Genomic DNA, 17,196 nt, shown 5'->3' on the forward strand with positions numbered 1-17,196 from the left:
TCCATCAAATCTGGAAAATGATAAAAAGAATGAATGGGATTAAGGTAGAATACGGATATCCAGTTTTAACGCCCTAACATCCAACATCTGTAAAATAATGGAGAAAATGATGAAAGTAAAGGCTGAATAGCTAAATACCAGAGTGGGTTTAGAAAAATAAGATGTACTATGGACCCAGTAATCTTCTTAGAACATGAAATTAGAAAAGCACAAATAAACACAGTGTAGTGGCTGTTTTTTTGATATAGAGAAGGCATATGATATGATGTGGGGAGAGGGACTTTTAATTAAACTGTCTAAATTAGGGGAACAATGTATCAGTGGATTAAGGATTTTTGAGAGAAAGAACAATACAGGTAAGAGTAGGGGAAAAATATTCAAGGAAGTATTTAGTAGCAAACGGAACTCCTCAGGGAAGCATAATAAGTCCTTTATTGTTTTCCATCATGATAAATGACATTTATAATAGAACGGAAAATAATTCTGGATTGTCTTTATTTGCAGATGATGGGGCAATTTGGAAGAGGGGAAGAAACGTGGATTTCTTTGTAAAAAAGGTACAGAGGGCAATTATGAAAATAGAAGGGTGGGCATATAAATGGGGCTTTAAATTGCAGTTAATAAGACAAGACAAAGACGATGATATTTACAAATAAAATAATTAATGATGGCGTAAAACTGAAATTATACAATCAGGAGTTGGAGAGAGTGAAATGCTTTAAACTTTTAGGGATATGGTTTGATGAAAAAGTCACATGGAAGGTACATATTCAGAAATGAATGGACAAATGTAAGAAAATATTGAACATAATGAGATGTTTAGTTGGTAGGGAAAGGGGAGCAGATAGAAATGCTTTAAGGGCTATACATAATGGATTACTGAGATTAGTGTTAGATTATGGTTGTGTGGTATATGGATCGGCAGCAAGCACACATCTCAAAAAACTGGAGCTTTTAAGATAACCCCGACAGAATGCATTGAATTACTGGACCAGACTACAGGTTCATAATCAGAATCATCCAACACAAGATACATTAAAACCATGTTGGGAAAAGGAGAAAGGGAACAAGAAAAGCTTTGGATGGACAATCAATCAAATAGTATCAGAACTTACAGTAGACCAATACAGCATTTGCCCAACAGAACCACTGTCAACAATACCACCATGGATACTTCCAGATGCCACCATAGACCTTATGCTGTTAGAGAAGAAAAACAAAGGTATGTTGAGCCAGAATCCATATTCAGTACAAGCTTATATAGACAGTTACCATTGTTATTTTCAAGTATATGCATGTGCTTTGTACCAGAATTTCAAATTAAAACACAGAAACAGATAAGTGATAGTGAAGTGTCAGTATACACTGGAGAACTTATTGCTATTTTATTAGCAGTCCAATAGATTATACAACCACAAAGAACAATCATCTGCTCAGACTCAAATTCATCACTCACAAGCCTACAGTCCAGTCACTCAGAAAGCAGACAAGACATCATCATAGAAATACAGAAAACACTATACAGAATTCAGATGATGGGACTCACAGTTCCATTCGTATGGATTCCAGCACACATTGGGGTGACGGGAAACGAAATAGCAGATAAGGTGGCAAAGGCAGAAACGGGACACAATAATATTGATTTAGCAATAATATTCCAAAGGAATGTGGGAGAGGTAAGATACATGTAAAGAAACAGGAAAGAGGAAAGTATCTTATCAAGGATCAGATTTTGGTCATACAGGAAACAGTACACTATTCAGAATCAATAAACATAATACAGGCAGATGTGATCACTGTGGGTAGGAGGAAATAGTTCAGCATGTTATAACTCAATGTCATAAATATCAAATAGAAAGAGAAATTATTAATCAAAAGTTGAGAGACATTGAAGTGGAGTTTGATTTGGTAAACATATTACAAAAGAACCTGAGTGACTGTTACAAAATATTATTTAATTTTCTTAAAACCATTTTGATTGGGAGGATATAGGTTGGAATGTAAGGTGTTTAAGTTATACATATTTCAATCTGTGTGTGCATATGCATGTATGTATGTATATATATATGTGTGTATATATATATATGTATATATATATATATACCATCATCATCATCATACACTCCATACCAGATGGTGGCGGTAATGCGCCAACTCGCATGGGCCGTTACCTCCAATCACGTGACACGTCATGGTTTTAGGCGCAGATTGGCTGTTCATTCAGCTCGCATAGCCGGAAGTAGACTTACCAGTGAAGGGGGGGGACATATTTAAGTAATGCTAAAGCGAGTGAGTTAATAACGTAATGAGACAAATGAGATGTATAATTGCAATTGTGGAAGGTCTTGACATCATAAGGTAAGAGTAGTTGTTGACGTCTGCCAATGTGCTCCAACGGATAGTTGTTATTACAGGCCTTTAGCGTGTAATCAGGCTAAACAACTAACTGTAAGCTAGTTTAGCATAGCCGCTACCATAACAGCTGTTTGTTTATTACGTATTGACGAGGAGCAGAAGGCGCTGTTCATCACATGATGTTATACGGTGGCGTGAGGTGAGTTTTGAATGACGATGAAAATTACAACTGTAACTGAGTATTTAATCTAGCTGGATATCGACGAACAAACTGACAACAGAGTGACATAATAATAGTCTGATTCTTAGCCTGATCTGTCTTTCCCTCAATGACTGAAATAGCCAAACATATAATCTTTTCAGTTGTATTTTTCTCATATCTGCCCTTGTTTTTCAGCTTAGTTTAGGATGTCAATGGAGGACACTGAACTAACTACTGAATAAAGGCATCTCACACCATCCCGTATTTCCTGCTTACGAATGTCCTTGACATTGCCAGCTATGAGTGACAGCAGAGTGGCCTCCAAAGGCCCCTATATTTCAGTCATCACCAACAGGTAAGCTCTGTAACTGCTCCACATTACTTCACTTTAAGCCAACCAACTTATTCATCCAGTTTAGAAGTATAAGGACAGTTTTAATTATTCTGGTTCAGCCTCTGATATGCGAGTGCCACACATTAATTTTATGGCACACCACCATATTAAAATAATTATATGTGATATTGATAGGTTCAATGTAGTGAGTCCCAGAACCCACAGTTTGTGGTTTTATGGGTCCATGGTAAAGTCAGTGGGTCCCCAATAAAACAGTTTCTTGAGATTCTATGAAGTGTTAGATTCCTGACTGATAGTATGGTTGTAATTAACTAATATATTCATGCACACTGTTTCTTCTAGGATTTTTTGCAGATTGCAGATGTTATACAATGTTAACTTCATAAATGCGAGAGGAAGTGACTTTTAAAGTGGCTACTAACAGTAGAATCGTGCAAATTTAGAAAAACAAGTATAAAAGCAAATTAATAAAACAATAATCTTGTATAAATTAGTTTGATTTCAACCAGGTTGTTCAACCAGTTATGCTATTAAATGTAGTGTAGGCCTATCACAGATATATTATATATGTAGTCTGATATAATTTTGGTTTTGTATGACCCAAAAAAACCAAAAAGCTTGTGGTGATTATAATTCTTAAATCCAGTTAAGTTTGCTATTTCAGTGCACTGCTATTAATGAAAGTATATTGTTGATCTGTATTAAAGAGATCAACATATAAAATAGAGCACTTGTTTTGGTCTTGTTTCAGTCTACCCCTCTTATAGTCTTATAGTCTTCATTAGGTCTCGGTTAGTGTGGTCTTGACTACAACACTGCTCGGCATTCAGCGACTGTCTCTGACACATTCTGTGTGACCCTGTTTCCTCCCTGGTGATTCTCTCCCAGAGCTTCACTGCCACACATTTGGGTAAAATTATTTTTAAATACAGAAAAAAAGTGTGATGCCCTGACATGAATGTTGAGGTGTTGAGGAATATTTGTGGCATTATTTGAAAATGTCAGAGCATTGGAAGGGTTCTCAGAGGCCAGGTATGAAACCAGTGTACTGTTCTTGAGGATCAGTAATGACATGATGAAGTCAGTTTCTCTGCTCCAACAAACCATGCTGCCTAAAGATCTAGCCCTCCATCTTTGACCACTCCACAAGGGGGTCACGGGGGTGCTGTGCCAATCTCAGCTTACATAGGGCGATAGGCGGGGTACAACCTGGCAGGGCCACATATAGAAACAAACAACTATTTAACCATTCACTCTCTCACACTAATTAAGAGTGTCCAATTTACCTAATCCCCTTATTGCATGTTTTTGGACTGTGGGAAGAAGCCCAAGAACCTATAGAAAACCCACACCAACATGGGGAGAACATGTAAACTCCATGCAGAAAGGCCCTTGTTCCAACCGGGCTCGAACCCAGGTCTTGCTGCAAAGGCAAGAATGCTTACCACTACACCAACTGTGTGGCCAAGGTCTTGACCTTTCTATGTAAAGTGTCTTGATAATATATGTTATGAACAGAATTGGTACAATATGTTAAATAAAATTATATTGAAATGAAAATAAGGCAGCATAAGGTAAGATCATCCCAGTACTGTCAGTGAATGCACAAAAAAAATCACAATTCATTCATCATCATCACTGACCTGCAGATCTGACTGTTCTCTGAACCTTCTGTTTGTCTGATCTTCTAACAGAGACAATTCAACTATTTTGCATCATTGTACAATCTGATTGAATCAGATGTGGAGAGAATAAAATGATCCATCACAATGCGCAATGACGCAAAATAGTATAATAATAAATATACAGAATAGCTCCTTATCGGTCCGTGTATCATCCATTCATTCAATCATTTATTTCAGCCATGCCAACCAAAAACAAGCAAAAAGTTAGTTTATTTGTTTTTCTGTTTGAACCAAATATCAGAAAAGGCCGTTTGTTTTTCCACCTTCAGTTTGAAAGTAAACAAGTAAAAATGTTGTTGTTTTTGTTTTTTTTTAATCTATTTTTTCATTACAGCGGAGCCACAGCCGAACATTAATGAACATTAATGTAAAATATGAGTGATTTTGAGTCATTATGCTATGTCACATGACCTGGAAGCTATTGAGCTAAAACGCTCAAATAATAATTTTCAATAAAAAATGTCTGGAGTATTAAAATGCAATAAAAATGGTTGTATCTCAACCAGCCAGTGTAGTACTATGGTCCTGCACTTATTTCAAGTCATCAGGTCACATGACCAGACAGCTATTTTGCTAAAATGTTATTTCAAATTAATATGAGGAGATTTAAACTCCAATAAAAAGTAGTTGACAATGTCCCTTACAGAGAACAAAATTATATATTTTTTGTTGATTTTGGTGATGCAAATATGTGATACAATAAATATTCATGTCTGGTAAATATCCAAGGTCTATTTGACTCATTACTATCCATAAGGACTTTTAAACATTTGCATTTTAATACTCCAGACATTTAATTAATGTTTTGATGTGAATGTTAGCATTTTAGCTCAATAGCTTCCAGGTCATGTGACCAGTCTTGTGTCACTGTGGTCTAATAATTGCACATGCACTCTATTGTAGAACCACGAACGTGGTAATACGTGGGGCTATGCTGTTCGCTGTGGGTGTCTTCCTGGCACTGGTGCTGAACTTACTTCAAGTGCAGAGGAATGTCACCCTCTTTCCCCCTGATGTCATCAGCAGTATCTTCTCCTCAGCCTGGTGGGTGCCCCCCTGCTGTGGCACAGCCTCAGGTATGTGAGCACATCGGCCATAATGAGTAAACAAATCTTACTTTAATGTTGCACAGAATTTATTTCATCTATGGCGGGAACAGGGTGCACATGCATGCACTTTGCTCCCACGGCCACTGAAACAATAATGTCTAATCATGCGTGTGGACAAACAAAAAAATTCATGAATGATATCAATATAGTTTTTGTAGAATGGTGATGGGACAAATTACAATATGGAATGCTGCCACAGGCCGGATAATAATGGGAAACACTGTGTTGCTTGAAAGACAAGAGGAAAAGGGAGAAATATAGAGAAAAGTCAAAAATTATATTGACAAAATTATATTTAATTAAAAACACTGCCCTTGAGAAGTGCAAAATCTCAAAAGAAAACTTTTCATAAGCCCAGAGAAACAACCTATGTGCAGTTTCCTTATTTCCTTATATCTCAGGATATAAGATCAGGATATAACCTAAAATCCACAGTCTTGCATATGAAGGCACAGCATGCTAAACAGGCACAGCTAGCCAACATTATTTAAAAGTTGTCCCATGGTATAAAGCTGTGGATGGAAAAATGACCAAGCTAAATGTATTTGTTAGTCAGGTCACAGATGATACAGATCCTGTTTGCCTGAAAACAATAACACAAAGACTGAATGCTTAAGCCAAAACACTTTTTATGTTATTTGTGAAAACCCCCAATAGCCATCAATAAATAAAGTCTTCCCTTCACTAAGCTTTAGACAGTGTGTGTGCGCTTGTGATTAATTAATTTATTCATTGTAGGGCTGCTCAATTCTGGAAAAATGTGAATCATGATTTAGAATTGAGATTCCGATTCTCTGGCTTGATTTTTTTTCATGGCATGTTTCCACTTACTCGACTCTTGGCGTCATAACTAGGAAATGCGTTGTCAGTGATTGGTCAGCGTGCCGTCACGGTAAGAGACACAAGAATCCAACCGGACCAAACCGAACAATAGTTCAGTTAAAAAGACTTAACAATCCTGAAAACGTGGATTAATATCCAACATTTAGCAAAGGAAATGTCTAAAATCTCATAATTTAACAGAGGACTTGTTGAAGCAACAACAGCATTGTTGAAAACCTGCGATCACAAGCGGGTGGTTGTGTGATTCTCGTCACTACCACCTGGGCTTTCATCGCCATCCATTTTGTATTTATTTCACTTTAGCACACAATTTCTCCTATGTTCTGTGCCGCACTCACTCAGCACCGCTGCTTGTAAACTCTCATTTGTAGACGAGCTACCACCTCTGCTGAATCACGTGACGTAAAGGTGCTTCATATGTTGAGAGAGAAGGCAGCAACAAGGCTGTGTTGTCATTTAGAAATGAGATCACGTGTAGTTGTGAATCGAGATTGCAATTTTTTGAACTAATTGTTACACAAAGTATGGCAGAGGAATAGTTATTCCCTCCAACAAAGCGCATCAAATAAGCCGTGTGGGAGTTTTTTGGCTTCAAAGAAAATGACCAAGGTGTCATTGTGGAAGACGGCGCACCAGCCTGCAAATCGTGCCACCAAAAATTGCAGTGAAAGGAGGAAATACGAAAAATATGTTTCACCTTCTGCGGGATAACTACCCGGCTCTGTACACACGAACACACGTTTGCTGACTTTATCCGGCACATTAGCTTCATATATAAAATCCTCTGAGGCTGAAAGTTTGTGTAAAACACTGTGCTCCACTGTGCAGTCACCAACAGCACACTTGTCCCTCCGCGTTGACATAATACCGCTCTTCCTCCCTCGCCTGCACTCTCGCAGGGACAAGGTGGAGCTAAGGTGGAGCTCTCGAAGTAAACTAACTGGTGGGGTGGTAACATTCGTGGTGAAATGCTCATGCTGCTGTCATAAGTGCAGGGAATTCAACATGGTGTTTTATCGCCTATACTTACACTAAGGGGGACCACGAAAACATGACTGAGTATTCTTTTCCCACACTTTGGCGACTGGTAGGGCCTCCAGAGTCCCAAATATAAGTATTGAAATGGTTAAAAAGTTGATTTTGCATAATATGTCCCCTTTAAGCCCACATTGCTCCTGACAGCTGTGCCGGCAGCTTGTGGGTGGGTATGAAAGTGTGAGTGGGAGAATGACAAAACTGTATTGTAAAGTATCTTTGAGTGGTCATCAAGACTAGAAAAGCGCTATATAAATACAAATCATTTACATGTCTATCATTAATTGCAACGTGGTATGCTATTGCCAGCTTTATTTTACACTTATTACACCTGATCTTTTTCCTTTTTATACCATACAACTTTACTTATTGCTATCTGGAAGTGAAAAAGGATTTTTCCTCTCAGACTTTAAATAAAGTCTGAGACTATGGCCCAGGAGGCTCCCCATGGGAGTCAGTGTGCCATCAGGGTAGGATGGGTGCCTATGCTTAGCAGAACAATTACAGCGGACACATGGATTGTGGCACTACAGCAGTGAATGCTGGTTGTGCCTTTTGTTTTTCCTGCTCTATCATCATTTTCTCCTTCTTCCCTCCTGTAGCAATGATCGGGCTATTGTACCCCTGCATTGACAGACAACTGGGTGAGCCACACAACTTCAAGCGGGAATGGTCCAGTGTGATGCGTTGTGTGGCTGTGTTTGTGGGCATCAACCATGCAAGTGCTGTATCCTTAAAGCTTTGGGGCTGTATTCACCTGTTGTTGTTCTGTCTAATACTCGGGCATTGGTGAGTAACATCCAGTCAGTCTAAGTCTGTCTAGGTTTTACAGGTTACTAAAGCTGCATTTATTAAAGGTAGGTTTGGAGATCCTGGAAAAACAGTTTGAGCACATTTTGAATTCAAAAGTTCAAGCCCTCCAAAGCTACACCTCCAGAGCACAGGCACGCGCAACAAACACAGATTCATAAGCTCTGCGCAGCATCGGTAACTTTCGGTACTACTTCGTTTTTTCTGGATACTTAATTGCCAACGTGATGATGAAAAACAACAAATACTAAAAAAATCACAAAGACATAAAGTTAACCTACCAGTCCAGTACAAACACAGGCCACCATGTCATCACTTTGCAACCCTTCCTGGGCTTTCAGTTGTCGCCACTGTTCAAATGCAGCACCAACGTTCACTCATCAGCCTTTTTCTTGGCAGTAGCTTTCCCAAAAAAAAGGCAGAGTTTCAAAGTTCAAAAAGGCAGGATGGTTCAACAGGATGGTCAAACAAAAATAAGTCAGTCATGACGTGTGTGTGAGTCTAGCTAGATCCTGGTAGCTGATTCCTCATTCCTTGAACCACTCACATTCAACTACCAGCAGGTATTTTTAATAAACCTTTAATAAAATTGATTGTTTAGTTTGTTGCTGGTGGTTTCTTGGGAGTTGGGAAGAGGGAGTCTCCTTATTCATGTTGGGATCAGATTTTCCCAGAGGCCTGGTCATAACAACAATCAAGAGACAACTTTTCACTCATCTTTTACCGCTTTATCCTCCACATGAGGGTCACTGGGGGGCGCCAGGCAGGGTACACCCTGCACAGGTCACCAGTCTCATGGCCAGGTGAATCATAAATCATATCCTTCCATTTAGTCAATTAAAGTGTCCTAATTCTAAAATTTGGACTGTGGAAACTGGAGGAAACCCATGCACACGCAGGGAGAACATGTCACCTCCATGCAGAAAGGACTTGAGTCTTCTTGCTGCTAAGGAAAGAGTGCTAACCCACTATACGAACCATGTGGCCCCCCAAGAGACATCTTTATGAATGTATAGATGTATAAATAGATGTTTATAAGAAGGTGCAAACCACTGATAACATTCAAAAACAGGCTAGAAGGCTAGATAAAAATTTGCGAGTGTGTATATATGTATGTATGTATGTGTATATATATGTGTATATATATATATGTATGTATGTGTATATATATATATATATATATGTGTATATATATATGTGTATATATATATATATATATATATATATATATTAAAAAAGCCTCCAGAATTTTGAAAACTTCTTGCAACTGAAGGTGGCTACAGTAAAGAAACCAGTATTTGATGATGTCCATGGGTTCCAGATTTATAGCAGTAATTGACTGCAAAGGATTTTCAACTGAGTAGTAAAACAAGCCTTTTATTTATCATTATTTGAGTTTGATTATTATTGAGCCTCTGAATATGGACAGCAATGTAGGTTAATGCAATTGTTGTGTTCAATCCCTCAAATTAAAGCTGAGAGTCCACACTTAAATAACATTAACACTTGATTGTTTCATTTCAAAATGTATTGTGGTGGTGTACAGAGGCAAAATGACAAAATGTGTGTCTTTGTTCAAATTATATGGCCCTAAATGTCATTCCTTTTCGAACCTTTGCACTCATCTAAACCTTTGTTAAACACCATTCATTATTCTGAGGAAATAAATGAAATGTTAAACATTTTGTGTGTCATGTGGGAGTGTGCCTCCTGAACCCTTATATCCATATCACTGACTGTGTGTTCCTTGACCCTCTGTCAGAAAGTGGATTTTGCCAACAATATTCAGCTGTCTCTGACTTTGGCAGCGCTCTCCATTGGACTCTGGTGGACATTCGACCGCTCACGTAGTGGCTTTGGCCTGGGAGTTGCCATTGCTCTGCTGGCAACAATGACCACTCAACTCCTAGTTTACAATGGATTGTTTCAGTAAGTTGTTGACACATTTTTGAACAAATGGTGGGAAATGTGCAGGGTGAAAAACAGGAAACCTTATACTGTCGGTCAGTGTGCTCCTCTTTCATGTGTTCTACATAAAAACACACATTCTCTTGTCTTTGAGACAGTCTGATTTCTCCTTTACAACTTTCCTCGACCATATGGCATTTTCCGTCATAGTGGAGGGAAGGTGTTTAAGGAAAGAAAAAGAACTGACAGCATTTAAATTAAATTCAGGTTTAAAAAAAAAAATAGTTTAAGGGAAAATGAATGTTATTGGACGAACAACAACAGGAAATGGAATCAGGTTGCTGTATTCAGAATCTTTCGTTTCTTGTGAAACGTATTGAGTTGTATGTTTTCGACATAATGATGTGTGGCAGCACAATCTTCAGCTCACACCTGTTACCCATTCATTAAACAGCTACATCCTTTACTAACCAACAATACCTGGCCAATACTTACAAGATAAACACTGGATTTCTTTAGGTTAAGAGAAATTAATAGACTTTGGGCTTTCATTTCAGATTGACAGAATATTATGCCGGTTTGTGTTGCCAAATTAACCTTGTTTAATGTTGTTTGAAATAAATTTTTCATACATACTTAGTTTGTATTTTTGTCTAGGTATGTCTGGTATATTTTACCCTTTATTTAACAGTCAGCTAAACCTTGATTGAACAAACTGTTGAAAATTAAGTGTGGGTATATATTTAAAGAATAATAAGATGCTGTAATGTGCTTCTGTTGTGCACAGGTATACTTCCCCAGATTTCCTGTACATTCGCTCCTGGTTACCTTGTATCTTCTTCGCAGGGGTGATAACTATGGGAAACATAGGACGGCAGCTAGCCTTGGTAAGTGATTTGTTAAGAAACTATGTAACAATGTAAGCATCAGTGTCCTCCACAGAAGTGCAGTGAAACTGGTCATGATATTAGATTCAGCTCTTTGTCTAATGTTTCTTCTCCTCATGCTTTTTTTTTCTCTTAGTATGAATATAAATTAATTCAAGAAAAGACCCATCAGGACTGAGGAATCTCTTGGCTCAATCAGGTCTCTGCTCAAAATGATATTGTCTTTGTACCATCCTGAAACCAGAGATCGGAGAATATCTGCATGCAGCACAACGTAGACCAGACCAGGCTAAGCTAAGCCAGACCAAACCAGGATCCTGGACAAGTCAATGAGGCGTGTCGGCTACAGCAGAGCCATGAGCTCCTGACTAGCTGCCTGGTGTTGTCCACTGGACCAGTCAGTGTTTTTGGCTCGAATCAGGCCATGTGGATATGCAAGCTTTTGCTGGCTGCATTCTTCTAACTTGAGCTGAGGTGAAGCCTGAGAAAGGAGTTGTTTTGGTGCAGTTTATCTCTACTCACCTGCAAAGGGATTAGCAGTGAAGTGTCTGTTGTTTTTAAAATCAGCTCAGGTGTTTGACGTCTTTGGCTCCATGTAGGGCTGGGCGATATCTCGAGATTTTAATATACATCGATATATTTCTAAACGAGATATGACACAGGAAAATATCGCTTGTATCGATATAGTTCATTTTGTGTTAAAATGACAATACATCGGCCGCAAGTTCGCACCTATTTCTCCTCTCCCTGCGTCCTTACACACACACACACACACACACACACACACACACACACACACACACACCGGGGCCTCGCACCTGTGGGGGAGGTGGGTGTTTTAACACCCACACTTTTCACGGAGAGAGGGTTAAACACCCACACTTTTTCTGCAGTTTTTCCTCAGTTTTGCACAAAAGCCTGACTACAGTCGCTCCATTTCAGCGCTCGCTGCGGCTGCCTCCTCTCCCCCTCCCTCTCCTGTTGTTGCCTCAAACATGACACCAGCTTTGAGTGTGACGGCTGATGATTGGCTGTTTTGCCTTAAGTCCCGCCTTTCTTGGTGTGTTAGATTTATCGTTCAGCTTGTGCTGAGGAGGTGGGAACTAGCTGATTCATAGTTCACACTATAGAGTTTTGACTTATTTTCCATTACTGTCAGTCACTTTTGGACATATGGAAGCCCGAAGGTGTCAATATTGATAATAAAATATAAGACATTATTTAATTAACATATCAACCAGCTGTGTTAAATATCTATGTGAAATAATTGAGAAAATTGTTAAAACCCAGTTAAGCATTAATTTTCACAGATACAATTTTTATGTTTGTTCCAATTTTATTAAGTCTGTTTTTATTTCTGTTAAAATTGTAACAGTATTGTATTTTTGAATTAATTACTGTATATTACTGTCATGCAGGAAAGAGCTTTTTTTCAAGGAGCATTTTTATTTCATTGACCTCTGACATTTGGCACGTGGCTTAAACTTATAACGGACTGTTTGTTTATTTTTTGAAGGGTGTGCCTCTGGAAAACATTTTATCTTATATGCTATAATGCTTTGGGGGAAACCCCAATTACATCACAGAAAAAATATCAAAATATATATCGAGTATCGCCATTCAGCTAAAAAATATCGAGATATGACTTTTAGTCCATATCGCCCAGCCCTAGCTCCATGGTGCCAAACAAACAGGGATCACTTTCTTTCACATCCTTCATGTATCATTGAAGAACATGTAACCTAGTTAATTTATAGAAAGATTTGTAGAAAGATGTGCATTTATACCACAACTTTTATTGTGTGCGAGTAGTTTATTTCTACACTTTCTTTTGTGATAAGTGATGTGTGTACTCTATATGCAGTGTTCAACAGCCGTGGGGTTTTATACTGACACACTGATGTATAGTATCACTGCATCCAAATGGAAGGATTGACTACTAAAGACTGTGTAAAGCCTAAGTTGAAGGTTTCTTTTATACATGAATACTGATTAGGACATTTTCTCTTGTAATTCTATATATGATTTTAAAAAAGCAGGGAGCGTTTTCCCTTGCTTGTTGAAAATGGTCCAAAACAACATGCATGACATTTTTCCAAGTTCTTCTTTTAGCACAAATGTAAGCATTCTACTCATCATGACACTGTATGACTATGAAACAGTAAATACTAGTAAAATGAATGCACAGTGGATTTCCCTCTGTATAATTAACCTCAGAATCACCAAATTTAATTGAGGTACACAGTTAACTTGCCCACAAAGAAAACAGATATTATGTTTTACAGTGTTAAAGTCTGTTTAAATTGTCAGTGGGTGAAAGTATTGTACTGTACATGTTATAAATGGCACTTCTGAGTCTTTAGGAACTAGGACTGGATCATTTAATGGTATTTTTTATACTCCTTCCTTTGTAATAAACTCTAATGATTATAATTATAATTTCAGCATTAAAAAATCCTGTACCATTACCATTGTATTAATATTCAAAAATGTAGGATATTTTAAATGGAAAACACAATGAAAAAAAATAAAAAAATAGGTGGTGGAGCTTGTTATATCAGCACTGTAGACAGTGTAGCTAATATGAGACATTATTTATTTAGGATAAATTAGTTAATAGTTACAAGCATTTTAACAGCCTCTTAAACCTGAACATGTGCAATTTGTTTGGTGTAATAAAGACAATGAACTGTTGTTAACCCGTAGCCTCCTATCTCTCTGTATCATCACCTGTTCATTTTCTTCTATATTTTACGTCAGCATGGTGCTTTCAATGTAATTACAGATTTTAGATCAAAACATTTGGTTTCTATCTTCCTTAAAAGTAGGTGCAGTGGAAGAAGAAAAATCTTTTGGAAAAAGAAAGAATAGCTTTAGAATGTAGCCAAATCCACCTTCTTTACATGATAGTTGGTCATTCCATAAGATGATAGAAACCTTTAACAGCTTTGCATTGGTTTACTTCTCCAGCACTCCTGGCTGCTACACTGGTGTATTAAAATGACAATGGAGGGCACATTTTCAAACATTTCTGGAATGGTTATAATAGTGATAACTTTTACACCAGTAAAAAACAGTCTATATGGGTATCGAATTCAATACCAGGTACAAATGTTCACAGTTTAGTATTGAAATTACACATAATATGCTTACCCTCTGCCCTCCTGGTCAAATATGTGCTACTGTATTCACATTTTGCTATTGGCTATTTTAGTCCATCCTTGTGTCACTGGTACACTCATCACTATCTTGTATAATCAGTGTGTCCCAGACTCCTTCACCTTTCTTTATTCAACACATAAAGCATGGTGTGAGCAGCATCTCATTACAGTTGCAACTCAGATCTCACTCCCAGACCACATTAGTAGAGCAGATTATTGCATTTTTTCAGGAAAATCTTTCAGAGGTGGAAAGAAGCACCACAATTGGCACAAATAATCCTTGGGGATTGTTCTTTTGTTAAAACCCATTAGCCACACAAAAATCAAGATGGCTGCCATTTTTTCCAAGATGGCTGCCAATTCAAGCTCGGAAATGCTATTTTCGGAAGATGGTGCTGTGAGCAATCAACCAATAAGCCTGGTGAAAATGGCCCCCTGCAGTCATGAGGAAGCTGACACTAAAATAGGCCAGGCAGGCAGTAGAGGAGGGTTGCCTTTGGCCAAGGCCTGAATCTGAGGTGGATTCCCATCCATGAACTCTTTTTGTCTATTGGATTGCAGAAGAGCAAAGGCATTATCCTCTTCCATGCCTTCACTGGCTGCGATGTTGTGTCAGCCTTCCGTGGTAAAGGCAGAAGACTGCATGGCGAACCTGGGATGTTTGTACTGAGGCCTCAGATGCTTTCAGCAAACTCAGCCAGTATCCACCAACAATACACGATGCTGACATGAAGACATTGTGGTCAACTTTGTGGTCATGATGTATGACAGATCCAGTATAGCTGTTGGTGTTGATGATGCAAGGTTAGACATGTTTGCTCGGAAGCAGAGGCCATAAGAAGCCTCCTACTCAAGCTGCTCTACTCCAACATGTATCAGGCAGGTTGCATATGGGGTCAATCATTAGTTCGTCAACTAGAAACACAAAGTCCTACTCGATGGGGATGGACCAAGAAAGGTGTTTTGTGGCAGATTTTTTGGACCGATCTCACCCCTATTGCAGAAAGTTGCCAAGAACTGACCAAGTGGTTGCAAATTTGAATGTCATGGAAGGTGCAAAAGCTAATGCTTTGGTCTTACTTGCACAGTACTGTGTAGCTGCAGATGTGAAGATTAAGCTCTGTTCCATACGTTAGTTAGAGCATGGTTTACATGATTATATATTCTAACACAACTGTTGATTGGAATATGTTAAGGTTTATTCACATTATAGATCTTTGATCATAAGATTGCTTGTTTTATGCCATGCTGTACAAATGATATGTACAATAGTAAGCATTTTTTTTTTGCTAATCTGCTCTACTACATCCCCTCACTCAGCTCTCAGCCCAATTCAAACTCCTTTAATATTGTAATTTCTCTGATGCAAAATCAACTGACACATCATGTTAAGAATAAAGTATGTAGGCTGAAGCATGTGGTACCCACCGCCCAGCAGCAGTATACTCTTTCATCAAAAGTTCTGCTCGGTCAGACATAAGATTCTTAGAACAACAACATTTACTGTCACAAGGGGTGAACAGTAACCAAACAACAGAAAACAAAAAGTAAAAGGGACATTTAGAGGAGGGAGCTCGGCCCCCATATCATCGCACCAAAGACAAATACTGGCCTCTTTCAGAGTCCTGACTGGAAAAAAAATTAGGAAATATTTGTCGGAGCACCCCCTAATACTGTACTTGACTTTCTCTAAGTGTAGAAACGACATTAGATCCTTTAGCCAAGAGTCAGGGGAGGGAGGATTCTTATCCTTCCAATGAAGTTAAATACTGTACGTCTGCGGGCTACCAGAGAACCGAAAGCGTGGAAAGAGTGGCTTCCCTGTTGGTGAAGTGTGTGAATTCTTCAGGCACACCAAAGATGGAGGTTAAAGGACTCCAGACATAAGATTCTTATTGCAATCATGTTTGGTTGAGCATTGTTTATCCCCTTTATCCTTTATAGTTGGCAGTTCCAGGTAAGCAATATCCATGAAGCTTCGAAGCCAGTGGGTCTTTGAGATGTCATGGGGAGGTTTCCAGCATTTAAGTATATTTTTCTTTATATACGGCAGGTTCCATCAGAAACTGTACCCCTGTTAGCACTGCTAATTACCTTCTTCCATAAATCCAAAATCCCTGGACATTCCCATACAACATGTGCAAAAAAGCCAATGGTTCCGTGGGGGCAAAAATGGCAAAATGGGTCAGATGTTAATCCAATTTGATGTGTAATTATAGGTGTTACATATGCACTCTGACATAATTTTTTTTTTTTCAATAACCCAATCGTCTTCCAGTCTAAATCTTCTGAGAACGTAGCTTATCATAAATATACAGTATATGAAACAATACGTCTAGGAGCATTTTGTATCCAGCCTAAGATGGGATGGTCCTCTAATTCTGTCCCCCAGGGAACCCAGTAGGCTTTACAAGCTGATCTTATTCTAAAGCAGAAAAACTGAAGGTGTTTGTTTTTATCATATCGAGATACCGATCTTGAAAGTCAAGGATATTAATTGCCCATTAATGTCTTGAAAAGTTTTAGTACCTTTATTCTCCCAATCTCTGTTAATGAATGGCTTCCCTCCTGTTATGGATGACTGTTGTTCCATAGCGAGGGAATTTTTACCACATATTTTTTACCTTTAGAAATTTCTCAACTGCTGTAAATGTCTGAAGCACATGGGACAGAATCGGACCATAATACAAACTATATTTTTTGAGCCTGAGCCAGATAGTTTCTGTGATATGGAAGACGTCCTGCCTCGTGCCAGTGCCTAAGACGCCACAGGCCGCACCTGGATCCCCTCCAGTTTGCCTACCAGCCATCTTATTGCCTATTTTACTGTTTATTTATATCCATAT

The 17,196-nt window shown here is 38.5% G+C and overlaps 1 protein-coding gene across 2 annotated transcripts; it reads left to right on the forward strand.

Moving 5' to 3' along the window:
- Positions 1 to 2,233: 2,233 nt before the first annotated feature.
- Positions 2,234 to 13,888, forward strand: insig2 (insulin induced gene 2). 2 transcript variants are annotated; one of them, XM_058622792.1, is made up of 7 exons: positions 2,234 to 2,358; positions 2,753 to 2,912; positions 5,501 to 5,673; positions 8,187 to 8,311; positions 10,157 to 10,323; positions 11,090 to 11,189; positions 11,326 to 13,888. In XM_058622792.1, the coding sequence occupies exons 2-7, from the start codon at positions 2,836 to 2,838 to the stop codon at positions 11,365 to 11,367; spliced, it is 684 nt and encodes a 227-aa protein (XP_058478775.1). In that variant the 5' UTR covers positions 2,234 to 2,358; positions 2,753 to 2,835; the 3' UTR covers positions 11,368 to 13,888. The 2 variants fall into 2 exon arrangements, with proteins under 2 accessions (XP_058478775.1, XP_058478774.1); XM_058622791.1 differs by having other exon boundaries at positions 11,434 to 13,888.
- The last annotated feature ends 3,308 nt before the right edge of the window (positions 13,889 to 17,196 follow it).

Source organism: Solea solea, chromosome 2, assembly GCF_958295425.1.
Source record: "Solea solea chromosome 2, fSolSol10.1, whole genome shotgun sequence".
Classification (NCBI taxonomy): Eukaryota; Metazoa; Chordata; class Actinopteri; order Pleuronectiformes; family Soleidae; genus Solea; species Solea solea.

Excerpts from the sequence above, each read along its gene's own strand:
- insig2 (XM_058622791.1), top strand. The coding sequence starts at position 2,836 with ATGTCCTTGACATTGCCAGCTATGAGTGACAGCAGAGTGGCCTCCAAA. Across the intron at positions 2,913-5,500 it reads ATTTCAGTCATCACCAACAG|AACCACGAACGTGGTAATAC; the intron begins GTAAGCTCTGTA and ends ACTCTATTGTAG. Across the intron at positions 10,324-11,089 it reads GTTTACAATGGATTGTTTCA|GTATACTTCCCCAGATTTCC; the intron begins GTAAGTTGTTGA and ends TGTTGTGCACAG.